Source organism: Pleurodeles waltl, chromosome 4_1 (genome assembly GCF_031143425.1).
Source record: "Pleurodeles waltl isolate 20211129_DDA chromosome 4_1, aPleWal1.hap1.20221129, whole genome shotgun sequence".
Classification (NCBI taxonomy): Eukaryota; Metazoa; Chordata; class Amphibia; order Caudata; family Salamandridae; genus Pleurodeles; species Pleurodeles waltl.
The window spans coordinates 282,106,874-282,134,148 of record NC_090442.1 but is presented as its reverse complement, the minus strand read 5'-3'; the positions used below and the strand labels follow the sequence as shown (position 1 = coordinate 282,134,148).

General features: G+C 44.8%; 1 protein-coding gene across 1 annotated transcript in view; it reads right to left on the bottom strand.

Annotated features, from left to right (window-relative positions):
• Window positions 1-15,223: 15,223 nt before the first annotated feature.
• Window positions 15,224-27,275, bottom strand: part of KCNMB4 (potassium calcium-activated channel subfamily M regulatory beta subunit 4) — a 117,239-nt gene continuing 105,187 nt past the window's right edge. Inside the window, exon 3 of the mRNA XM_069230052.1 lies at window positions 15,224-15,783. Coding sequence (XP_069086153.1) covers window positions 15,615-15,783 — 169 coding nt within the window. The 3' untranslated portion in view covers window positions 15,224-15,614. The remainder of the gene's footprint in view (window positions 15,784-27,275) is intronic.

The following is a 27,275-nucleotide window of genomic DNA, read 5'->3' as shown; positions in this document are numbered from 1 at the left end:
CGGCAATGGGGAATGGTATGACTCATTTGGAATACACTGGTCAATGTTAGACTTGGTCAGGGACTTGCCATGAACTGAGTCTGCATATCAGACTGACAGTCTCCCAGATAGCTTAGGCACATGGCTTTGATGACAAGTGCTTCTTCCTAGTTGAGGATGGACTGTGTACACTGTAGGTCGGATCTTCCGGGGGCATGTACTACCACAAGGTGAACTAGAAGTGTGTGTGACTTGAGTGCAATGGCCTAGGTGTTCTGTGGAATCATCAGAATGGGTGTTCTACCTCCTCTGTGTGTGTTGTAAAAAATGCCTCACTGATAGTATGTCATGTTGGCCTAAGTCATATCATTTTGACATGTGTGGACCTGGGATGTGACAATGTTTGGCTGACTACAACGTGTTGCTAGCCCTTCATAGGTGTTGTGTGTGAAGGCACATACTTGGGGAACTTTCAAAACACTCCTGGGTGTGCATTGAACATGGGATTGTTGGTTGTTCTTCCCACACCACCCACAAAGACTGGGATGTTACTGTGAAACAGGGTACCTAGGACTGTAGCAACCAGTATGTTACACGTACTTGACACCTTTTGTGACTTGAGTGAGTACCTAGGGCCACATGTAGCAAAATGTCTACACGTTGCAAATGGCATAAATTTCTGTTTGTGAGTTGCAAACGTCTGTTTCCGATTCCAAATTGTTATTGGTGGTCATGAACATATTAGCAAAATGCTTCTCAAATTGCTAAATATTAAGGGGTTTACCAGACCTACTTGCAACTCACAGTGGTAGGCAATCCCATTTGCAAGCGAGTACGTGGTTGCAAAGTGAGTCGCTGTTATCATCCACTTGAAGTGGATGGTAACCCACTTGCTAACTGGAAGGGGTCCCCATTGTAACCCTTCACCTTTGTGAGTGGACCAAAATAATCCTGCACAAAACAGCCAGTGGTCTAAGGGACCACTAATTACCGTGAAATGATCCAAGATTGAATTTGTTGTGATTTTTAACTAATTGCAGCTCATTTTCCTTTCAGGTAAACGGCCTACACTTGGGGAAAAATAACCTGCTTTATTTAAAAGCAGTCACGTCCATGGAGGTCTGCTGTTCCCAGCAGGCCTCCATCCCCGAGAGTGCCCATAGTCGCTAAGGTGGCGCAACTTGGAACGCACATCATTGATGTTCATGAGGTGGGTCTTAGGGACCCCATAGCGACTCGCAGACGGTGTCAGAGACACCGTTCTGCATTGCAAATTGCTAGTTGCATTTTCCTAATTCCTACATCTGGCCCCTAGTGTGGACATATGATTCTGGGCCAGGGGTTCAATCTTAGCACACAACTAATTCCAAATGCCATTGAGTGAGGAGTGTGATTGTTATCACATAGAATGACATATGTAGTGAAGTCAGTATGCGGAAGAGGTGGTGCCATAATGTCAAATGCCTTAGGTATGATTTGGATGAGTAGTTTAGGGTGATGTCATACATCATTAAGGGACATGGATATGCTAGGTGTGATATGCCCTTATGTATGCATGCTTCACATGTACTTCCTCTGAGCCTTTCCGTGAACTATGTTGTAACAATTGCTGCAACCAATACATTTCTAGTAATGGACAAATGACCCATTGTGGTATTCCACCCATTGGAAATCCAAAGCTAAATATTTGCCTTTTCTCTTCACTGCTGCAAACCTGAGTGCCGCTGATCGCAACCATTTTGAGCGCCGTGCGATGAGATACAGGCACATCCTGCAGGTGCAGTGTGGGTATCGGAGGATGGCCCGCAAGTACCATTCAGATCGGGCCTCCGGGGCGTGGTGGGCCACACCACAGGCTCCCCCAACGGTGCCACCAACAACCACCAACACCACATCCACCAGGTCTGCCCAAGTGGACCCAGCAACGGACCAAGCATCTTCCTCCAGACCTGGACCCAGCCGTGTGGTGGGAGCAGGACTGTCCCGTGGCCACACAACTCCTGCCACAACATCCACCTCCACAGGCACGCAAACCAGCACTGACCCTCCTATCGACCCAGCGGCCTTCCAGGCATTGTCCCGGAAATTGGACAAGTTGATTAGAAAGGTGGACAACCTGACGGAGGACATGAATGAGGTCAAAAAGAAGGTGCGCTCCATCAGGCGCACACTACAGAGGGCAAAGCTGTAGTACGTTTGCCCTCCTGAACTTTTACCCCTCCCCTCTCACCTCTTTCCTATTTTATACTGTTAGTTGGGTTTGGGGGGTTAGTTATAGGATAAGTGTAGGTAATTAGCTTAGTTAGTGTTAGGTAAGAGGGTGGGGGGTCCTTATTCTTTCTATCTTCTATTTTTGTGTGGGTGGGTGGGTGGGGGGCAATGTTGGGATTCCTGTTTAAATAAAAAAAATTAAAAAAACCAAAAAATAACAAAAAATACATTAAAAAATCCCCCAAAAATATATGTTTGTATAGGATAGTATAGTATGTGTGTAGGTTAGTAAGTGTTGTCCTGCATGTGTCTTGTCTCATAATGGTGGGTGGGGGGTTGATGTTTAGATCGTTTCGTTACATGTGCAGAGTAAGTTTAGCTTAGATTAGTTAGGGACAGTTGTGGGTTCGTAGTAGTCAGGTTAGATTAGTGTAGGTTTACCTTTCCCTTAGTTGCCTCTTTTATTACTTCTTAGAAATAAAAATTTAGTTAACCCTTTACTTGATGTGTTAGGTGCTACATTATCCTGGCCTTGACATCAGTGTAGCAGAATGTTTTAGTATGACATTTGTGTCCTATGCTCGCTATCCCCAGGCTATTGAGGTTTAACATGCCAGCTACCCGTGTGCTAACTTGGTAAGTATCCACCATGTGGGAGACCCACCATTGGTAGTGTGCATTGATCATCAAGGTTTTGGGTTGGCATGTATCCTACTTCACAAAGAGTGCTTCCAGACTTGTTATTGTAGGTAACTAGATAGGTCGGACAGCAGTGTGAAGTTCAGGGAGATCTTTGTAGATGAGGATTTGTTCACACTCTTGTCTTGTTGCTGTCATTGCTGACCTACATCATGTGTGTACTGATTCAGCATGAATTTCCTTCATGGAAGTATACGCCGTAAGGGTGATTGATGCAGTGTAATTTGTTTATGATTCCTTACATTTTACAGCATTAATTCTAATTTTAGTATTGCATGGTGCCTACATTTCTCAGCCACCATTATTTGTCTAGAATAGCTATAGATGGTGCATCATTCTGTCCAACACAGCATGATTGTGTGTGCTTAGTCCCTTCATCAGTTATTTTCCTCAGTATAGTAAGGCTATGATGCAATCCTGGACGATGCACAGATGTTTCAGTATACATGAAATCAGGACAGTAGTATAGAGAATCTACATGGTTGCCACACAGCCACTTTGGAGTTATGTACTGCATATTTGAAGTGTGAAATAACACAGAGACACAATAGGTGTGCAAGTGATATTTATTTATAGGTGGTGTAGTGCAAAATGTCCATTCACAATGTTAGCTGAGTCCGCTCTGGTGCATTCTTACATGGTGATCCTACAGACGGGGTGTGGATGATGCTCCTGACATGCTGGGGTGATGTCACAGACAGTGCAGAGGAACAGGAATTGCCAAATAGTAGGAGAGAGACATTCACTGGCAATTGGGACAAGTCATACAGTGGATTGCCGAACAGTCATTGAGTGTAGTTGTAGTGAGACTGGCATGTGTCAAAACGTAGGACCTTGGTCAGAGTAGGCCATGGTGCAGGGACTAGGGCTTCCGGGTACTCTTGCGTGTGAATGTAATCTGTTCCATGTCTTCTTCTTCTGATGTGTGTGTTGCCTGGTGTGTCCTTGTGGTTGTTGGTTGTGAAGGGGCAACATACACCTCAGTGTTAGAAGACATGGAGGCAGACATCCCGGGGGCTGCTCCCTGTCGAGTAATGAAGCGCAGTACTGCAGCAAGGAGGGCCTGCTGGTTTTTCAGAATGGCAGCCACATCACGATGGTAGGCAGCCAGGTCGGCCCTGAGGGGTTCTAAGTTGCATTCGTGCACACGTTGACTGGATTGCAGTTGGAGTTGTTGTGTCAACTGGATGACAGCTGTGCAGATTTCCTTCTGTGTTTTTAAAAGTTCCTCCAAGAGCGATGTTCGTGCTTGCATTGCAGCTGCCTGATCTGCAGTTGACAACATGCACGAACACACCCCCTCAAGGCTGGCTGCCATAGTTTGCATCCCCACCCGCACCTCCTTGGCCAGCTCCCGCTGGACCCCAACGACTGTTCTTTCAAAGCTGGTGCCAGTGTCGTCAGAGTCCTCAGCTGTGTTGGAGCTGGCAGGTCTTACAATTGGGGTGGCGGGTGGTTCTCCTGTGGTGGCTGCTTCTTCTGTGCTCCTCCTTGTGACTGAAGGTGGGGTTTGGAGGCTTTCAAGGACCATTTGAATGGTCTCTGGTGGGAGGTTGATGGTCTCGTCATCCATGTCATCAGGGAACTCATGGACAGGCAGATCGGCAGGAGATCCGTGTTCCTCTGCAATGAAACAGGGTACAATTAGTGTGTCTGTGTTGTGACAATTTTGCACTAAGATACAAGCCTTTGGATGCCTTAACTTTGTACTCTGTGTTTGTCTTGGTATCTGCTGTCCGTCATAGGGCATTGTTGTAGGCCTATGGCCCACCTGTGTGTCACATGTATGATATGGAGCTATCAGACATGTCTGCCAGGTCGCCTCTAGGTGTTGCTTTGTAATAATTTAGGAATAGGCTTTTTTTTGTCCTACTCCTCCCTCGGTGTTGAACTATTGTTATGGAGGGACATTTTGTTGGGTGTGCTCTCATTATCCTACATGTGATTCTTGGCTTTCTAAGCAGCAGGATTGCTAATGGTGTGGGGGAGTAAGTCTGACCCACTTGTAAATAACTGTCACCCAGATATTTCATTTTGCTAAGACTAACTAGCAGTGCCTCTGGTCTCCCACATCAAAGGAATGTTTAGACATCCGAGCGCATGACATCTTTGGAACTTCTCAGTGAAGTCGTGGTCACTCAGATCCTACACAATTATGTCTTTTCCGGTATGTTCCCATACACAAAGGACAAAGACAGTATTTGTTTAATATGAAGTTTCATTGTACAACTGACTTGTAGAAATTTAGGTGTGAGCCCCAATAACCCAAACAATACACACTGTTAGAATTGAAATAGTCCGCAGGAGAGTAATACATTAGTACACAGCTATCATGGTGCCTAACAGTTTCTACTCTCCCTCTGCTTGTTCTATGTATAGCACAGCATGTTAAGTTTGGAGCTTGCCTGTCTGAATCACAGGGGAGACATCATCCCTCATATCAGATGAATGGGCTGTGATCTGGTTGTGCATCAGCAGCAAGGCAGCCAGCATCTAGTTGTGATTTTCTGTTTGGAAACTCCCTCTTGCGTGTCTTGGAACAAGGAAGTGATTTTAAAAGTCATATGTCATGGTGATGACAAAGTTTCCCTACGCAGGAATGCCAAACCTTAACCCCTACCACATCTATCAGCAACATACCAGACTGTATCCTTGACTGGGGCACAGAGTGAATATGTTCTGGCAAACTCCAGTGCAGAAGTAGGCAAAACAGTGTGATTTGACTTATTGACCACACCTTAAGACTGGCTATTTGCTACGTTAACTGATAGGAAGGGCAATGAGAATCATTTAGTGCAAAGTGCTCTGAGGCTCTTAGATGTGAGCAAATGAGTATAAGTACATTCAGGGTAAGATGCACAAAGGCCTAAAGCCTGAAGCTAAGGCGCAATGTATACGTTTCACTTGCCACAATTCACTTTGACTGACTGTGGGTGTTGTGACTGCCCTGCCAGCACACTTGCCTCTCAGGCCCTGCCCCATACACTTTTTATTCACATTGCATGAACTGTACATGTTACGTGGCATTACCTATGCATGTCAATGTTAGGATGTGGTATGGATGTAAACATTGCTGATGTTTGAAGATGATGTTGGGTCATGTGTGTCTTACTGGATTTGCCTGTTTATCGTATGAATGTCCTATTTGTTTGTCAGACTGTGCAGGTGTGTTTCAGTGACCAGTTGCCTGTGTCCCCTCCTCAATGTTGTTGTCTGAGCAGTATGACATTAGTGATGTAGCCATGTTAGCCAGGCACGTGAGGGACCCTGACGTATGCAGCATGTGTGTGTCGTTGGTGCTGTGTGGCTCCTATTGCTGGTTACTTAGGCTTATGTATGTGTCAGGTATGGACATTCGGCATTTGAGTGTACTGGTACCTTTGTCTTATTTCTAGGAGTAGTTGCGGATGTCATCCTCCCCCCCTAATTTAGGTATGTATGTTCCAGGGGGGGGTTCCTGCCATTTGGTACTATAGCTGCACAGAGATGAGAGGTGTTATTGTCAACTGTTGTGGCAGTTACATTGCAGTTGTTGTTTTTGCTACTGCACTACAGATAGGGACCTAGTTGATGTAGATTAGATTTTGCACTACAAGTGCCTGGATGTGGATTTGAGGTAGTGGCCTTCCCACCTGTCACTGCTTTCCCTTGGCTCTCTTGTTGTAATTACAGGATGTCCCCATGGGACTGTTGTTGTTGGTGTATTTTGTCGTGCCCCAGCTTCGGACAGTACTAGGCATGCCCCCCTGCCGTGCCCCTTTACCCATGCCACTTCATATATGTGCTAAGTTACATGCATTGTGTAGTAGGTATCCCCCCCCCGCTTACAGTCCCCATTATTGCATTTGAATTCCCCATGCGACTTACCCTGCATGTGCGTTGTGTCGTGGTAGTCTGCGCTGTCCAGTCCTTGAATCCCTGTGACGATCTCCTCCGGGATGACGGCTGCGACAATCTCCTCCATGTGGTCCAGGGCCTCCTGTTGTGCTGGACTCCCCCCTCCAGTCTGCATTGCTGCCTTCCTGTTCCTGGCCATTTTCTCTTTTGTCCTACGTTTGCAGTCATGCCAGCGTTTCTTACACTCAGTGACTGTGCAGCGTTCTTCAGCCACACTGTTAATCTTGTCCACTATTTGTTTCCAGATGGCCTCTCTCCTACTGAGTGGCAATTTTGAGGAGATGAAAAGTTGGTGCTGGTGTTCCGTCACCTCTTTCACCAGGATTTCCTGCTCCTCTTCACTGAAGCGACACTTTCTTTTTTTTTTTTAAATGTCCTGGTTCCTGTATGGATCCTCCTGGCTGGTTCCTGGTCTGCTCTCATCCTCCTGGGGTCTGTTGGGGCATCTGGGATCCATTTTGGCTCTCCTCTGCTGAAAGGGCAGTTTTCGCACAAAAATGTAACGCAATAGCGTGAAAAAAACCAGCGTTTTCACAATTGCGCTGTCGTAAATCGACCCACAGTGATGTGCGTCGCATTTACGTTGGTTTCCTTTACGACAGACGGACGCTGTGTGCGTCACGAAATAATGACTCCCACCTGTTGGTTGCGCCGCCGTACGTCAAAGTATAAATTTGACGCCCGCATGGCGCTTCAAAATGCCGTTAGACGGCGCAAATTGTTTTGACGCAAAACTGCGTTATCGCAGTTTTGCATCAAAAAGTATAAATATGGGCCCTAATATAGCTGTGCTGCACTTACAAGAGCTAAGAATGGACTTAGACACTGTAGGGACATTTTGCTCATACAACTATGCCCTCACCTGTGGTATAGTGTATAGGCAGTGGTTTGTGGGCATGGCACCCTGAGAGGGGTGCCATGTCGACTTTGTCTTTTTCTCCCCACAAGCATACAAGCTGCTAAGGCAGCGTGCATATGCTTGGTGACGGGTCCCCCCGGGTAGCATAATACATGCTACAGCCCTTTGGGACCTTCCTTGGCCAAAGGGCTGTTGGTACCGGGGTACCTTTTATAAGGGACTTAACTGTGTGCCATGGGTGTGCCAATTGTAGAAACAAAGGTACAGATTTTGGAAAAGAACATTGGTGCAGGGGCCTGACTAGCAGGATCCAGGCTAATTTTCAATCAAAGTTGGCATCAATTTCAGGCAAAACGTGGAGGGGCAACCATGCCAATGGTGGCACTTTCCTACAGCGGTCACCAGCATGGCGGTCTTGCCAAAAGACTGCCAAACTTGTAATAAGGGCCTCTGTCTAGTGAAGAGACGCACCTATCCGCTGTTTCAATTTCAAAGAAATCGTTATTTGGTGTCAGATCTAAAAGTTCTATAAGACTCGGATGACATATTGTGACTTTTGCTACGCTGTCTAGCAGAGTCACTGTCCATGCCCTGTTCTTCAGTAAGGTTCTCAATATGTTTGGCGTGTTTAGCTGAAGAAGACACAACTTTTTCATTTTGAATTGGGGTTTTTGTTTCTCTTCCTTCTTGACTGAAGCCTCTGATGAGTGTTGTGACTCCTTTCCCGGCTTCACATACTCATTTGGGTGTTCAAACCACCCTCCTCTCTCACTCCGTTTATCTGGTGAGTCCTGGAAGGAACAAGATGGCCGACTGTCAGTATTTTGATACCTGTCAGGAGTTTTTAAAGTTTCCCTATTGCTAAAGTTTTATCTTTTTTTCTGAGGTCTCCAGAAGTGGAGATTCTCCTCTTTGACTTCCAGTATCTTTATTAGGTTTTTATTTATCCCAGCGTTTTTAGAGCTCTCTTGTGCCTGCTTAGTACCTTCCTTACCAGAAGTACTCTGTAATAGTGGTTTAGCTGGTCTGGCCCCCAGACTATCCCGAACTATACTAGTATAAGTTTCAAAAATAATCTTTGGCAGCTCACGTTCCAGATCCCCTTGAGAAACATCCCGAGCTGCTGGCATATTGCCAAAGCTGCTGCTTCTCCTTTAATGTTGCCTAAAATAATTGAGGAGGCTTGTGCATCAGTTTCATCTCCAAGTCCAGGGCAGGGGCTGCCCCGTGTTAATTTTGAATTTGTTTTAACACTCCCGGAAGATTTATGAGCACCGGTGTACCATGCGTGGTGGTATATACTGCAGCAAAGACTGTGCCCCAAGTGGCACAATCCTTTATGGAGGGAACCATTACAAAAGACAACCACATGGTGAGAATTCTATGTTTATCTTGGGGTTCTGTATGGGGAGACAGTGCTTCCACCTGGTTTGTTTTTTTGTGCAACACAAAACAGCATCTTCTCCCACTTGGTGGGTGCTTTTCCCATTATTCAATGGACAGTTTGTGAAGTTTGTGAAGTTATTCCTGTGACGGCCAATTGATTTAAAGCTGGAGCAGCCCTCGCTGGGGCGTTGTTTAGTGTCTGCAGTACGAATTGCATTAGGCACCTACATATATCAACTAAATTGTTATATGAAGGATGCACTTCAGCTACTTGCAGAGATTGTACATTAGGATGTGGTGCATATGTAGCCAATGTTGGCCATGTAGGTCCATCATTGCTTAAGTGACTTAAATTTCAGGCCGCTTTGTAACTTTTGCCCATCACCAAACATACCAGTTGCTCTGATTGGCCTATTTGACCTTAGCTGGGGTGGGGCTGATAGAAGCAGGTGACATCTTTGCGGAAAGTCTGACTCCGGTGTGGGTATTATTCTATACAACGGGAATCGCCTTGCCTGCCTTCTGCAGCCGAGCACCACAATATCATCCTGCACAACCCGTGTGGCCAGTGGGCCGAAGCAGCAGCCATGACACAGAAGCCTTATTATACAGCCTGCTTTTCTGGCTTACATACTCTGCAGGTGATGCAGCACACAGCTCAAGAGCACATTCAGTGAAAGGGGGGGCCGCCATAGTGTTCAACTTGAGAGGAACGCTGTCAGAAAAATAAAAGGTACTTCAGTTTTTTTTAAATGTGAAACTGTGAATTCATTTAATCGTTATCAGACCCAGTTGAAAAGAACAATTAGGTTGTATTGAACAGGGTGACTACTCTGTCTTGATTTAGGTTTTTCCCCCCTATGCTGGAAGTGTAAATTGATATTTGCTTATTTCTGGAATGTTTAATTCTTGCCCTATAAACGAGAGGAGTGAGTTTGCAATAAATGTATTGCTGTTTGTAATTCATTGGAAGCTGAAGAGATTAAAACATTTTTATTTTTTTAAATGCTCACATGGAACTTTGGCCCATATTTATGTGAAAATGACGGAGCACGACACTGCGCCCAAATTGCCAGCGTTGCACTCTGTCATTTTTACAATGCAGGGATGCACCATACTTAAGTGAATATGGCACACCACTGTGTTGCCCCCTGCGCTGGTGCTAAAGTTAGCTGCCAGTGCCAACGCAGGCATCCTTGCACAATCATGCAAGGATGTCTGCGTTGAGGGGTGGGATTGTTTATGTGCAAGAAGGTGTCTCTTCCTGCACATAAACAATCCCTAATGACTCTTTGGCACTTCTGTGTGTGTTACAGAATGCAGAATGCAGCACACACGGAAGTGCCAAAGCGGCATTTCCAAATGATTGTTCATGTGCAGGAAGGGACACCTTCCAGCACATAAACAATCACTTCTGGCGTTTTGCTGTTTCTCTGTGTGCTGCAGAATGCAGCATGCATAGAAAAAGCACAAAAAAAACGAGGAGGAATAAAAGTATTCCTCCTTGTTGTGCCTTGCTACCACCACCCCTGGGGGTGACGTTAGATTTTGGTGCTGCCTCAGGTTTATGAAATCTCGTAAATCTGAGGCAGCATCAAAATGCAATGGGTGTCCTGTTGTATGCCCACAGCAACACCCATTGCACGCCCCTCTGACGCAGAATACTGCATCGGAGTGGGCCATATTTACAAGGAGGCGTAATGCCACAAAAAGTGGCGTTATACCTCTTTGTAAATATGGAGCTGTGGTTAGCGCCACTGGAGCATCACGTAAAGTGACGCTCCAGTGGCGCCAAGACATTATAAATATGCCCCTTTGTTTTTCTCCTCTGTGCATGTTTAAGACTGAAATCCCTGTTCAACCTCAGAGTGTATTTATTACTACACAATTCACAGTTGTCTCGACGTTGCCTTGAAAGGGATGTCTTTTCCACGCTGGAAGTATAAGCTGAATCAAAAAAGAAAACTCAGACCGTTCAAGGCAATGCTGATGCAACTGTATTGGATATAACAATAAGAAACAAGCCCTGAGGTTTAACGAAGAGTTCACTCTTAAACATGAACAGCAGAAAAGAATTGAGTTTAACGTGGGCATTTCAATACATAAAAACATTTCCAGCTCATCAGCTTCCATTGAGTTCAATTTAGCACTACTTTTATTGTAAAATCACTCCTCTCTCTCCATACTTTAAGGTATGGTGACAGCGCAAATCCTAACTCATTAATATCAGTGTTTCTAGGGCACTCTTTGTATTTTGTTCAAATCACAGTATTGGTTCTGCAGAAATTGAGCTTTAAGTCAGTGAAGCTGCATGGGGGCTGGGGGTAGGTCTCTAGGAACAATGTGTGACTTGCTTGGCCATTTGTAGCTCACTATGATTTTCACTGATCAGAAGTATCTCTCTTGAAGACCCCTGATTTTGCACAATATCGTTGACAAACTATCATGGTCAAAAATAGTGACAGTTCAGCACTTATACGTACCCATAGATTTATCATAATTAACTCCACTTCACTCCTAAACCCTAGACCCTTCTTGAACATCCCCATGGGCATGCCTTAAACTAACTCGCCAAAAGCGGAATTAATTGGCAAACTTAAACACTATTTATAAATGTGTAACATAAAATAGTCTGAAACTTTAGCCTTTTGCTTACACATTCTTACAGTATCTCTGTATAACCAAGTTAGTGTTCGTCTTTAGCTCAATGGCCAGGGCAAAGCGTAAACCCCATCAGATGCATAAACTGTAAATGTTGGATCAATAGTTGAAAGAAATAATTGCACTATCTATTGAAAAGAAGTATAATGAATTGTACTCAGAACCTCAAAGTGAAAGTGAAGTAGCCTTGCAATCTTACCTTATCTTGTTGAAATTTTCCACTGGTAGCACAAATCAACATAATATGTAGACATGTTTATGACATCATTATTAGTATGAGAACATTTCTTTCTGGAAATAAAGAGGATGCCGTTTGAGTGATGGATGTGCATGGAAAACTGAAATTGAAAGAAAAGCAGTCCATTCCACAAAGATTTAAGGTCTAATTACGACCTTGGCAGATGCTATACTTCGTCACAAACGTAATGGATATCCCGCCCGCCATATTACAAGTTCCATTATATTCTGTGGCTCTTGTAAAAGGGCAGGCGGGATAGCTGTCACATTTGCAATGAAGTATCCCATCCGCCAAGGTCATAATCAGGCCCTTAACCTGGAACAAATTAGATAATGCCCACGCCATGCCTTTCACCATGTTCAAAAAGATTTACACTGTAACATACCAGGAACAGCCTGCAGAATTATCATGACACACGTGGGTGTGTATGTATGTGACATATTTGCATAGAAAAATCTCAAACATGGTCTGGGGAGGTCCGCGTTTTCTCTGGTGCAAATTACTTTTGACAGGGGTGCAAATCTCAGGTGTGCCAGATATCTCCCAATCGAAATTCTGAGTAGAAACGTCTGAATCAGGTCCCAGACTGAAGATGGCGTGAGTCTCAGAGCATCCCACATTCTACAATTTCATTAAAACAGAAACGTGTGCGTCAGAACATTTCAGTAGTTGTAGAACATTTTTTAAGCCCTTCTTTCACTTTTAGATGGTTTCAGAAAATAGATTTCGGCATAGAAGAACGACCTATACCTGAAGTTTGCTAAGCTAAAAGAGAAATGTCAAGTGCCACATCTTAACCTCGTGGCACAAAAGAAATGAAAAGTAAGCAGTGTTTAGATTAGCTCTTATCTGCTTCAAACATTGAGCTTCAAACAATGAGCAGAATTACAATATTATTTTAATTTGTAAGTGCATTTGTAGTATCTACTAGTGGATTTACCACAATATTGCGTTTCCTGACTCAACAGTGTCAAAAACCTTGCCGTCAGATCTCTGTGCAGTCTGCTAGACACACTACCAACTCTTCTGACCACCATCAAGCTGGTTGGATGTTTGTTAAAAAGAAGACACTCTACAAGTTGCTGACACTTGTCTTCAAGGTGCTAAATTACATTGCCACTAACTGCCTCCATGACATCCTATCACATTACACACACACATATAATCTAGGATCAACTAAACATAATCTTCTGGTTACACCCAGTGACACACTTTCTACCTCCAAACGCCTCTAGGTTGGAACTCCAGACCACAAAGTATTCCTTGAATGCCCCCCACGTCTCCAAGATTCAAAGCTGCTTTGGAAAGATGCAAATGAATACTGCCCCACTTCTCACACTGATGCAAATATGTATACGTCATGCCTCCATGCTCAGTTAACTGAAGAAATGTAATCATTCTGGCTGTTTGTAGACTTTCTCCAGGGCTGTCCATAAAACGTTTTACAGTAACCTGGAAACAAACCAATGCAAACGCTGAAGACAATGGGGGTCATTCTGACCCTGGCGGCCGGTGGCCGCCAGGGCCACCGACCACGGGAGCACCGCCAACAGGCTGGCGGTGCTCCCACGAGTATTCTGACTGCGGCGGTTCAGCCGCGGTCAGAAGCGGAAAGTCGTCGGTCTCCCGCCGACTTTCCGCTGCTCGGGGGAATCCTCCATGGCGGCGGAGCGCGCTCCGCCGACATGGGGATTCTGACACCCCCTACCGCCATCCTGTTCCTGGCGGGTCTCCCGCCAGGAACAGGATGGCGGTAGGGGGTGCCGCGGGGCCCCTGGGGGCCCCTGCAGTGCCCATGCCAATGGCATGGGCACTGCAGGGGCCCCCGTAAGAGGGCCCCACGGTGTATTTCAGTGTCTGCAATGCAGACACTGAAATACGCGACGGGTGCAAACTGCACCCGTTGCACATACCCACTCCGCCGGCTCCATTCGGAGCCGGCTTCCTCGTGGGTTGGGGTTTCCAGCTGGGCTGGCGGGCGGCCTCCTAGCGGTCGCCCGCCAGCCCAGTGGGAAAGCCTGAATGGCCTCCACGGTCTTTCGACCGCGGAGCGGCCATATGGCGGTTCCCGCGAGGCGGGCGATCAGAATCACCCCCAATGTCTTCAGAAGGAGAATCACATTATGCTAAAGATTCAAAATAAAAATGGAATTGATGCCATCTCAGTGTTCTAAACTTCCTGCAACATACCAATACTTACCATAAAGTAGCATGACCATAATTCCATTCAGACGCCTAAGATTGGTCGGTAATTTGGTCATGCTTCAACATGCTGCCCTTATGCTTTACAACATGCTACCCTTATGCTTTACAGGACGTTATCACATTGATAGCTTTTGCCAATTGATTTTATGGGAAAATGTGCCTGGACCTCATCCAGGGAAATATTAGCCCTGACCAAGACCTAGATCATCTACCATACTTGGCGCTTACCGGGGCCATTCCAAAATTATAACACCATCACCCAGTGGTAGACCCACAAATATTACAACATGGACACTACTGCTACATGCTACTGAGCCAGTTGCAACTCCATATTTCATTGTCGCCCTCGAGATTCAGAGATTGTAGCACATTAAAAAAGAAACACTAAAACTAATATAATTTCAAAGAATAATTCTACCCCGCAGTCTAAGCATTTTTCATTAGTCAATCAGATGAAAGTGTTTGTAAGGAAAAGCACCTTCTTCTCTGAGTGCTCACATCTCATTGATACGCTGATAGAGATCAAAGCAGTTTTTTAAAATAAAAATCTGATCATGCACACCATGATTTACCATACAGGTGATTACACGCCTCCAACCCCTGTAATGTTCCACCGTAACATCAACGTTTTAATAGTGACCTGAATATATTTCACCACTACAATATCGGCTACTGATACATTGTAAAATTAAGTTAATGTGGCGTTACCATATTAAGCGCCAGATTTAGAGTTCAGCGAACAGGTTTCTCCCTCACAAATGTAAAGAATATCCTTTCCACCGGATTACAAGTGTAATTGGATATAATGCACTTGGAATAAGACTGAATAATTTTTGTCAAGTTTGTGACAGACTAACCCATCCATCAAACTCTAAAGTAGCCCCTAAATCTACATTCGTTCATGTTGTTTACCTTCACTATATGTTTGTACTTGAGGTCATGGAGTCAATAGATAAGTAGGTTGATATCATTGACCTTGGTATTTAGGCATGCAAGCACCTCTGTAGGTCATGCTTACAATTATTGTGGCTAAGTGTGCCAAGAACAGGATCATTGAGCAAATCAAATAACACCCATGGGAATAAGTGAAAAAAATCACTCTTTAATGAGAAACGCACCGCAGCCTCTTACTTAATCTTCTAAATTACAAGCTAAAAAGGAAATACTTTATTCATTAATACTGGAGTTCTGTAGTTGTATTTTTTCAGTCTTTTTCTTGAAACGTCGCAAGCTCTTGGTATTTTTTGGTGCAGATTTTGTCATTTTGTGGAAAATCAATTATGTACCTTTGGGAAACAGCAACAATCAAGTCCAGTTGTTGAAAATGTCCTCTGCAAAAAGCCCTGGACAGAGGCAGCCAGCTCAGATTGATGGTGAGGATTATAGGAAGTGGTAATAATTATCCAGTGACCAGCCTCAGGGCGTTTTCTTTAGGAGTGGTCATTTTTCTCTCTCTTCAGTCTTCAGCTCTGTTGTCTCTTAGGAAAACTTCCTCTTCTGGATGGCTTCAGCTTTCACAGCCAAGCTCTTTGCACAGATGGTCAGGGCCACGATGAGGACTCCTACCAGAAAGGTGACAAAGGGCCAGAGGAAACAGTGCATGAGGACATTTTCATCATGGGTTCTCCTTAGCAAAACATCGTCCGGTCTGCAAAAGAAGATACAAGTGAACCATCAGTGGGACGTTAGTTCATAGAAAAGCATTTTGAGAAAGACCAGCTCACAATGCCACATCAGAAGCCTTCACAATGTTAACACATTTAAACCATCTAGATGCAACCACATATTTTAGCTATCCCTGATTCGTAGCTCAAAGATGTATACACATTTATCTCCTCTACACTGTAGGGCCACGCTGCTGTCTACATAGTCTTCTGTTCCTTCCCATTTAGGGCACCACTCAAGCAATGATGTGTTTTTAATCATGTTCACCTTGCTAAATAGCAAACGCATCAAGGTTACTACACTTACTAACACATTCATGATCAAGGTTTTATTAAGCCCCAGTGGTGGAGATCTCTTCCTTATTGTAAACAGTTACTATTAGTAACTTTCCACTTGAAAATCCAGTCTTACGTCTCCACCCCCCGAAGTAAGGAGAGGAAGTGGAGAGATGTAGGTCTACACATAGGTGTAAATCTACACAGACATGGCGAATAGCAAAAAACTGTAGCCCTATAACTAGGTGTGGGGTAGATGTACATGTACAAATTTACTTCTGTGAATATGGCCCACAGTGTATAATGACATTTTCCTTGACAATGATAATTTGTGAAACCAAACCAGCAACAGTTACGACTGTTGTTGAATGTACGGAGAACATAAAAACATATCTATGAAACTGAACAATGTACTGGAGAGGGGCTTGCAAGAGTAGCACTGACACGAACGGTAGATAGCATCTGGACATGCTCATCACCAAATTAAAGATATCCCATATCTAATTGTTAAAAGTGGGCTTTCTGGTTGGCTAGGGTATGCACCTAAGCCAGGCAAAACTCACTCACTCTAGTCAGGGCAAGGGAGTTACACACCCAAGATAACCCCTGCTCACTCCCTTGGTAGCCTGGCACGAGCAGTCAGGCCTATCCCAGAGGCAATGTGTAAAGCGTTTGCACAACACACACAACACATGTGACACACTATCCCCACCACAAAGGAAACACAACATCAAGTTAGATCAAAATAAACTGTATTGTACACAACATCATTAGACCAAACACAACATGTCAGTAATACCCTGCTACCCAAGCAGTTGTCATAACATTACACGGTACTGTTACTCTGCAGAGACCAGCAGTAGTCACATATAACACACATTACTGATTATTCTGCAACATAAGCAGTAGTCAGGAAAAACATTACTACAATATTGCACATGTCACCAGATCCTCACAAATGCCCATACCAGGAACATTAGAACATTGGAGAACACATGGCAAGCCATAAAAATGCCCAGAAAAGAATATCAGAAAAATATATGGCAAGTCATGCACAGAAACATATCAGCCTAAATGCCCACAACAAACATGTTGCCACATAAATGTCTTTCTGATGACGGCACCTCGAAGTGCCACAAAGGAAAGGTGGCCCCAAGTGCTCCTCAGCGCTAAAACGAAGGCAGCATTTATGATTGGGGGGTGGCACGCACCCCGTCTGTTCTTGTACAGGGGCCTGTTCCCAAACTGGGGTGACCACAGTCCCTGCGGCCTTCCCGGGACCACGGCTGTCCCTCCCAGGGGGAGCAGAACAACGATAGAAAGGGGCCCAGCAGTGCAGGGGGCGTCCAAAGAGGCTTTCTCCCTACCCGCGACCTCTGTACAAAGATGGGGGCCTGGTGGGGCAGAGAGATTCTAATGAGGCCTCCTCCCCGCTCGTCCTGCCAACAGTCACTGGGTCCTCGGTGGAGCAGGGGGCCTCTGATGAGGCCACCTCCCTGTCCGTCCTGCACTGGCTGGCTCGCCCGCACCGATCTCGTACGCGAGCCTTCCTGCTGCCCTGTGGACACTCTGGGACCAAAGGAAGGGTCCACTGGTGCCCTGGGGGTGCACCTTGCAGTGCGCTTTGCCCCGGGGGCACCGATAGGAGCACGCTCGCTCCAATCTTCACTTTGCAGTGCTATGGGGGCACAGGACACGGCGCACTTTTGACACGCTTGGGTTTTTAAACGCCTGGGTTGTGGCGATGATTTCCCAATGGCAAGGCAGAAGAGGAAGCGCATTCAAAGTGCTTAAAGGACAAACAGCAGGCGCTCTCAAGGTGCTAGAGTTCCCAAAAGGAAAGCACTTTCCAGGTGCTTCAGCAGATAGCAAAAAGACACTCTCAAGGCACTAGGTAATAAAAATGAAGCTCTCCTCATGCGCTTCAAACAGGCAACTGCAGGGGTCAGGGGCTACGGCACCCAGCCCCTGGACTCAGGGATGGAGCACAGGGTGTTAGGGGCCAGCAACAGGCCAGCACAAAGGGGATGCAGATAGTGTCAGTTCCGCCAAATGACCCAGCAGGTCACAGGTCAGCACAGCAGCAGCAGTCCAAGGCGGTTCCTGGTGAGTCTCTCCAGCAGCATGCTGTGTCCAGTTCCAAGTACGTTTCAAGTGTTTCAGTGTCTCTTCAGTGTCTCATTTTCATGGGGAAAACCACTTGTACTTATACTGAGTTTTGCACAAGGTTAACAAAGATGGGGAGAGGGGGTTCCATCCAGTTACAACTGGCTCCACTCTCCTCTAGCTCAGGCTTCAGACATCAGCTGAGGAAAACGAGCCCTTTGTGTGAGGCCAGGGCACAGCCTTTACAAATGCATGTGTGCCCCGCCTCCCCTTCTCTCAGTCCAGAAAGACCATTCAATAGGTAGATGCACCTCTGTGACACCGCCACCTTCCCTGTGTACAGGCTGTCTGAAAAGTATGCACAAAGCCCAACTGTCACTCTATCCAGACGTGGATTGGAGCAAAGCTGCAAAACACTAGGGACGATATTTATACTTTTTCAGCGCCGCGTTTGCGTCATTTTTTAACGCAAAAACATCGCAAACTTGCAAAATACCATTGTATTTTGTAAGTTTGCGCCGTTTTTGCATCAAAAAGCGGCGCAAATGCAGCGCTAAAAAAGTATAAATATGGGCCTAGAGTCATAAGCACATAGAAATGCTCACTTTCTAGAAGTGGCATTTCTGTAATAATAAAAGATCCACCTACACCAGTAAGCAGCATTTCTCACCAAAATCACTAACACTCCAAACATCCCTACGCTACCCCTCATGAATCAGACAATACCCCCTAGACATAAAGCAGGGCACTTCCAATGCAATCCTATGATAAGGCAGCACTCACAGCAGTGAGAAACCAAATATGCTGTTTGTCACTACCAGGACAGGCCACGGAACCAGGCACATATTCTGCTTTCTACATACATAGCACCCTGCCCATAAGGCTAACTAGGGCCTACCTTAGGGGTGATTTACATGTAGTAAAAGGGGAGTTCTGGGCCTGGCAAGTAAATTTGATTGCTAGGGCCCTGTGGCAGAAAACTGCGCACACAGGCTCTGCGCAAGCAGGCCTGAGACAGGTTTGAAAGGCTACTTCTGTGGGTGGCGCGCACAGCGCTGCAGGCCCAATAGTAGCATTTAATTTACAGGTCCTGGGTATAGAGATACCACTGCTCAAGGGTCTTACAGGTAAATTAAGTATGCCAATTAGGTGTAAGCCAATCATACCAACTTTAGAAGGGAGAGCACCTGAACCTTTGCACTGATCAGCAGTGATAAAGTGCTCAGAGTCCTAGAGCCAACAGAAAGAGATCAGAAAAATAGGAGGAAGGAGGCAAAAAGTCTGGGGATGAACCCACAAAAAGGGCCAGGTCCAACACTAATCCTTTCCTCTTCGTGACACAAACAACTGGAAACCCTGTAGCACATGGAACTGTAACACAAACATCCCTTTGGGACTCAGTACACTGCAGACAGAGTATGTGTATATTTTCAAGGCATATGCCAAAGGGGATCACATGATGCTGCTCTGTAGTTGGTAGAGATGGGGTCTCTAGTTGGCAGTGTTTTGCACCCTGTCCAAGTAGGGCCCCACACTCTAGTCAGTGTAAGGGAGCCACACAGCTATGATCACCCCTGCTCATCCCCTTGGCACAAGCAGTCAGGCTTATCTCAGAGGCAATGTGTAAAGTATTTGTACAAACATAGAAACACAGTGAAAACACTACAAAAGGACTCCCCACAGCTTAGCAAAACAGCCAATATTTATCTGAGTATAATAAAACCAAAAGAACATAAATCCTACATACACAAGTAAAGATAACATTTTTCAAAGATTGAATCTTAGTAAAATGCTTAAAAAGCACAATAGCTCCAACTGGGGCTATCATGACATCTTGACGGAGTCATTCACAGCGGTCTGACGCCACTTGCGAGGGAGTGCAGGCGGGACATGGAATCACACATACACCAGGTATAGTACCTTGTAAAATGAGGAAACAAAGACATTACACAGAGTCTGAGAGGTGAAGCGTCTCTGGAGCTGGTGTGGCGTTGGTTCCTTACTGCTTCCGGTATTCGGTTCGGTTCCTTACTGCTAGACAGGGGAGGTGAGGTGTCTGTTCCTCATGGTTGCAGGGGTGGTGCTACAGCGTCAGTGGTGAGGCGTCAGTATCTTCTGACCCATGGGGTCAATGAATCCAGCAGGTCAAGATGCGAGGCGTCGACTTTGCGGTGTCGCGATCACACCGAGGGGCCACAGGTGCTGCAGTGGAGTCAGGTGTCACAGGCATTGGTGACATGGCACTTGGGACTCACACTGTGGCAGGAATTCAGAGGCGCTGTGGAGGCACTGAGCCTTTGCTGTCAGTCACAGCACTCGGCGGGGACCATGGTTTTGGTGCAGGCAGCAGCACGGAATCAGACAGCAGTGTTGTTCCAAAGTTGCTCTGGAATCAATGTACTTGGTTTCTTCTTAGTTCCACCAGAACTCACTCCCAAGGGCCAAGGAACTGGATTTGGCACCACTTGGCAGGGCAGGACTCTCAGCAAGAGAGCCCAGGTGCTGGCAGATGAAGTATGTGATGTCCCTAAGACTTCTTAACAGGAGGCAAGCTCAGTTCAAGCCCTTGGAGGACCTTTGGAAGAAGGATGTTGAAAACAAAAACCAGTCCTTTCACTCCTAGGACAGAAGCAGCAAGTAGCAGGCCAGCACAGCAACGCAACAGGCAGAGTGGCGGTCCCTCCTACAGCATTCAGCTCTTCTTCCTGCCAGAATATCCTCATTCTAGAAGGATCTAACTTTGTGGGGTCTGAGGTCTTCTACTGATAGCCATTTCTGTCTTCAAACTTCAAAGTAAAGTCTTTGTAGTGCACCAGACCCTGCCTTTCTGGCCCTGGCCCAAGACACACTCCAGGGGGTTGGAGACTGCTTTGTGTAAGGACAGGCACAGTCCTATTCATGTGCAAGTATCAGCTCCTCCCTCCACTCTAGCCCAGGAAGACCCATCAGTATATGCAGGGCACAACTAGGCTCCCTTTATGTGACTGTATAGAGTGTATACACAAACAGCCCAACTGTCATCCTGACTCATACATGTATTCCACAGACAGGCAGAGGTACAGACTGGTTGAGCCAGAACATTCCCACTTTCTAAAAGTAGCATTTTAAAACTTACAATTTGAAAGCCAAATTCACCAAAAGATGTATTTTCAAATTGTGAGTTCAGGGACCCCAAGCTTCATATCTCTATCTGCTCCCAATAGGAAATTACAAGGCAATTCCCATGTTACCCTATGGGAGAAATAGGCTGTGAAAACCGAATTTAACAGTATTTCACTATCAGGACATATAAAACACACCAGTGCATGCCCTACCTTTTAAATACACAGCTCCCTGCCCAGGGGGCTGCTTTGGGCCAACCTTAGAGGAGACGTACACGTAGTAAAAGGGACGTTTTGGGCCTGCAAGTGGGTGCACTTGCCAAGTCGAATTGGCAGTTTAAAACAGCAAACATAGACACTGCAGTGGCAAGTATGAGTCATGTTTACAGGTCTACTGAGTAGGTGGCACAATCAGTGCTGCAGGCCCACTAGTACCATTTGATTTACAGGCCCTGGGCACACATGCTGGACAATACTAGGAATTTACTAGTAAATCAAATATGTCATTCATGGATAAACCAACCACCAATAGAATTTAGACAGAGAGCACTTGCACTTCAGCACTGGTCAGCAGTCCTAAAGCCAGCAAAAAATAAATGCAGCACATAGTCAAAAACAGTAGATCAGAGGCAAAACGTTTGTGGATAACCCTGCATAAAGGGTTATTTCCAACAGTAGTGAACATTACTTGCCTGTGTTACGGTCAGAATCATTGGCCATCCCTGTGCCAATTTCAAATTATTTTCCATTTTAGTTCTGCTTGTGCTATTTGGTCCTGACACAAGGAGAAGCCTAGCTGTAGCTCACATACTACATTTGAATCACCTTATCTCTGGAGGGAATTGCAGGGCCGATATGTTTGCACAAATATTCCAAGAGGATGCCTAGTTTACATAAGTCTGAATCAAAGAATAATCTGCTTTCTAGTGGAAGGCAGGTTACACATTGCAGCTGAGAACCTATGTTGGGCGATGATGTTTTTAATAATCGATCTGGTAGTGGAGCACAAATGATATTGTTGGTGGTGGGGTAATAAACAATCTTCATGATGTGTCTGAAGCTGAAATTCCAAGTACCCAATATGTCATTCAACCGTACGTGATGAACAGCTCACAGGAACTTACTAACAACTTCCCTTGCGTCTGCCACAGGGCATTTAATTAATTCACACAAACAACTTTTTGCAACATTTTAACAGCAAAATCAAGATCAAGAAATAAGAAATATTTAGCAGCTCTCCCACTGGAGAGAGCGATATACAATAAAAAAGATTAATTAGGCCCATATTCATACTATTTATATAGCGCTGCATTTATGTCATTTTTTGACGCAAAAGTGTCGCAAACTTACAAAATACAATAAGGGGCCTGATTTATACTTTTTTTGTGCTGCATTTGCATAATTTTTGGGCGCTAAAGCGGCACAAACCTACAAAATTCAATTATATTTTGTCAGTTTGCGCCGCTTTTGGGTCAATAAATGACGCAAATGCGGCACTAAAAAAGTGTAAATCAGGCCCCCAATTTTGCACGTTTGCGCCGCTTTTGCGTCAAAAAAGGGCACAAATGCGGCGCTAAAAGAGTATAAGTATGGGCCTTAGTGTCTAATCAGTACATTTTTGCAGCTCTCCACCTAGAAGAGTCGCGCTCATAATTAACAGTTCGTAGCATGCCCAGAAGATAGAGTTATGCGGACCAATGGGTTTTCATGGTGGTTCCACGTCGAAGCGAAGGGCACATTAACAAATACTACTGTCACTTTCCTGGGGGAGAGCCACATATGTCAACTTTATTTAGCAGAAATCAAATACAGTGTCATCTCATACACTAAGAATTTTAGTGATTCTCTAAACATGATTACAGCATGCTAAGAGGTTTGGCATCACACAAAAAGGTTTGGCCGTGCAGTCACAGGAAGAAATCTCACGCATCATCATGTTAAGTTATGTTTCCTTTCATGGACAGGCACATCAGCAAGGTTCAAGTTGCTGGAGGTCGGTCTAAGACAAATGATTTTCATCTTCTCCTCCATCAAACCACGGAGACCTCACAGCCACGAGTACCCAAAAGGCCACTGAAGCAATGTGGATTAAAAGGCACCACACATGATTTTTTTCTCCCTCTGGCAGAGGCATCCAGCAAAAACTACATACACATATAGACTAGAAATCAGCATATAAATCGATGACCCCACGTCATAAATTTGTCTAAATTTTAGCCAGCTCTGCATCAAAAAAGATAGTTCATTATAATCATTACCATGAAAAAAACACAGGAGTGACTGTTGTTTGCCCTTGACTTGCAAATCTTTGTGACATGCAAAGTGTACTTGCAGAAGAAATAATTAAAGGGAGAAGCCAACTACGCTCCCCATCTGTACATAACCCCTTACATTCTTAAATCTCAGCAAAGGTATAGCCATGTTACTGGGTTTTTCAAAATGATTTACTTTAGGACTTCTAGGAACCAAGAGGCATAGCATAATCTGGTACTGTTCGGCTTGTCCATAATCAAGCTAATTGCAGCCTGCCCACCAAACTGGCAAGAAAAACAAAAGGATTGAAAACCTTGCTGTTCAATCCCATCTTAGTAAAGGCCCTGTCAAAGTTAATAATGCAAAACGATGATGGACGGAGTGCTGAAACATTTCAACCACTCACCCCCAGTCACAGATCTGGGTTTAATCCATCATTCTTTTGCTCACCATGCCACCCCAGTTTGGATCCAGCCATATGCAAATCAGTCTTGACCCTGTTCCCCATGTGTAAAGTCCAGCCCAAACCTGCCAGGCCAAGTCTTCCCTGGACCAAAAACAAGCATCCTGGGACCGGTTTCAGGGTATCACCCTTCATCAGCCAGGCTAGCTTGAATCCATTGTCACAGTGAGCAAGGGACCCACATCTGGGCATACCCTTCCCACTTAGGGCAACTTTAGCAACACAAAAGGATGATGGACGGAGTGCTGAAGCTTTTCAACCACTCACCCCCAGTCATAGATCTGGGTTTAATCTATTGTTCTTTTGCTCACCATGCCACCCAAGTTTGGATCTAACTATATGCAAATCAGGCTTGACCCTGTTTCTCATATGAACAGTCCAGCCTGAACTGCCAAGCCAGGCCCTCCCTGGACCGGAAACAAGCATCCTGGGACTGGTTTTAGGGTATCACTCTTCATCAGCCAGGCTAGCTTGAATCCAGAGGCACAATGAGCACAGGACCCACGTCTGGGCATACCCTTCCCACTTAGGGCAACTTTAGCAACACAAAAGGGTGATGGACAGAGTGCTGAAACTTTTCAACCACTCACCCCCAGTCATGGATTAAACCCAGATCTGTGACTGGGGGTGAGTGTTTGCATTGTTCAGCACTCCAGAGCGCCAGAGGACTCCCTCACCACAGTACCTGGCCTGAGTGAGTCCAGTGGGACCCCCCCTCCATGTTATTTGCAGTTGACTCAATTTTCATTACACCACTGTAGTGGAATCCATTAGTATTTCATAATGTCTTGCTATCGTTAAAGGCGCTCGCTCCAGGAGCGTGGTATAAAGTTTGGGAGGGCAGTCTACCTGCTTGGGCTGGTGTTTTTCCAATACAAATGCTCCAATCAGGAGATAAAGGAAAATTATTTTGTATTCAATTTTAATTCTTCTTTTAAGTTTTGAAAAGATTCAAGAAAGTCCTTGTCGAATAATTGGTCTATAAATAAAACGTTGTTCTAGGCAGTGTTTATCTGTAGGTGTATTTAGCCACCTAGAAGTCGTGTAAGTAAGATGTATCCATGCAGCGTGGGTATTTTCAGAAAGTAGCAATCTCTAGACAAACAGATCTTAACTCTCTAAGACATCTATACCGGGTATGTTTTGGGTGGTGCTTACGATCAACTAGACACAAGATGCAAACAAGGAGGGTGGTCCAATATTGTCACGATAAATATCAAGGTGTTCTTTAATTTGTTAATTAATTTCGTAAACCTTCTGCAAAAGGTGGCCCAGCAGTAAAGTTGAAAATTCAGTAGAGCTCAGCCTCCTCTTTCAAAAAGTCGTTGCACATACCAGATTGCTCTATTTAGCTTTCTGTGGGCCAAAATTGTGATTTTCTTAATCTCAATAGGTATAACAGCATGGGAAGCATTACCACAATTCAACATCAGATCACAAAAACACAAAAAAATGTAACACAACACACTTGCATTTTTTTGCTGCTGTGTTATTTTGTGTCAGTGCCTTATTGCGGTGTCCTGTGTTGTGTTGTTGTTAGACTTTTCATCCTGTGTGTGGTCTCCCTTAACTTTTTGCCTCTGTTCCCCAGGTTGTTGATGTGTGCTGGACTCTGATTTTGCTGTTTTTGTTACTCTGGGCACGTTACCACTGCTAACCAGTGCTAAAGTGCAAGTGCTCCTTTACAAAATGTGTATGTAATTGGCTTATCCATGATTGGCATATTTGATTTACTAGTAAGTCCCTAGTAAAGTACACTAGAGGTGCCAGGGCCTGTAAATCAAATGCTAATAGTGGGCCTGCAACACTGGTTGTGCCACCCACATAAGTAGCTCTGTAATCATGTCAGCCTGCCATTGCAGTGCCTGTGTGTGCAGTTTTAACTGTGAATTCGACTTGGCAAGTGTACCCACTTGCCAGGCCTAAACCTTCCCTTTTCTTACATGTAAGGCACCCCTAAGGTAGGCCCTAGGTAGCCCCAAGGGCTGGGTGCAGTGTATGGTTAAAGTAGGACATATAGTAATGTGTTTTATATGTCCTGACAGTGAAATATTGCTAAATTCGTTTTTCACTGTTGCAAGGCCTGTCCCTCTCATGGGTTAACATGGGGGCTACCTTTAAATCTGATTAAAATGTAGATTCCCTTTGGGAGCGGATGGATATGTGGAGTTTGGGTTCTCTGAGCTCACAATTTAAAAATACATCTTTTAGTAAAGTTGATTTTGAGATTGTGTGTTTGAAAATGCCACTTTTAGAAAGTGAGCATTTTCTTGCTTATACCATTTCTGTGACTTGTAGTGTGTCCGAGGAAACTTGCAGTATTTTACTCCTACTTTCCTGGGCTCTGGGGTGGGATATTTTACTTACCTTTGGTGTTTTCTTACACTCCCAGCACCCCTTTACACACTACACTTGCCTAGGAGGGAATCCGTGATTCGCATTCCACTTTCTTAGTATATGGTTTGCGTTGCCTCTAGGCCTATTGCATTCTATTGTATTTTCTACTGTTTGCACTATTTTATGTCTATTTTCTTACCTGATGTTGGTTTCTAGTGTATTTATTGTGTATAATACTTACCTCCACAAGGAGTATTGCCTCTAAGATATTTTTGGCCTTGTGTCACTAAAATAAATTACCTTTGTTTTTGGTAACACTGAGTATTGTCTTTTATTGTGTATAAGTACTGTGTAACTATAGTGGTATTGCAGGAGCTTTGCATGTCTCCTAGTTCAGCCTAGGCTGCTAAGCTACAGCTACCTCTAGACAGCCTAAGCTGCAAGAACACCGGCTACATTTCACTAATAAGGGATAACTGGACCTGGTATAGGGTGTAAGTACCTGGGTACCCACTACAAACCAGGCCAGCCTCCTACAATATTTCAATGTCTGGTCTGATTAGCTAGGATAAGAGGGGGTATGTGAAGGCAGTAAACCAACAAGAGAGTGTGTGTGTACACTCATATGAATAAGTGAGTATGACCAAAATTAAAATTACACATGCTGGCCTAAAGCGGATATCTTGAATTTCACTGTTACATATATTAATATTTTTTATTTAGTCTTTCATTGCCCCACCATATTATATACTGCAATCCCGTATTTATTTGCTTAGCACATAAACAAGAATCCTCAACCCGAGCTCTGTAGAATCATAAACAGAAGGCACACTTGGATTGTTAAAGGTGCTGTTTCAATCATGATCTATTTCTGTTCTATAATTCATAGCAATATACTGGCTTTCTACTTATTGTACCTATGGTTCAAAAACAGCACAAT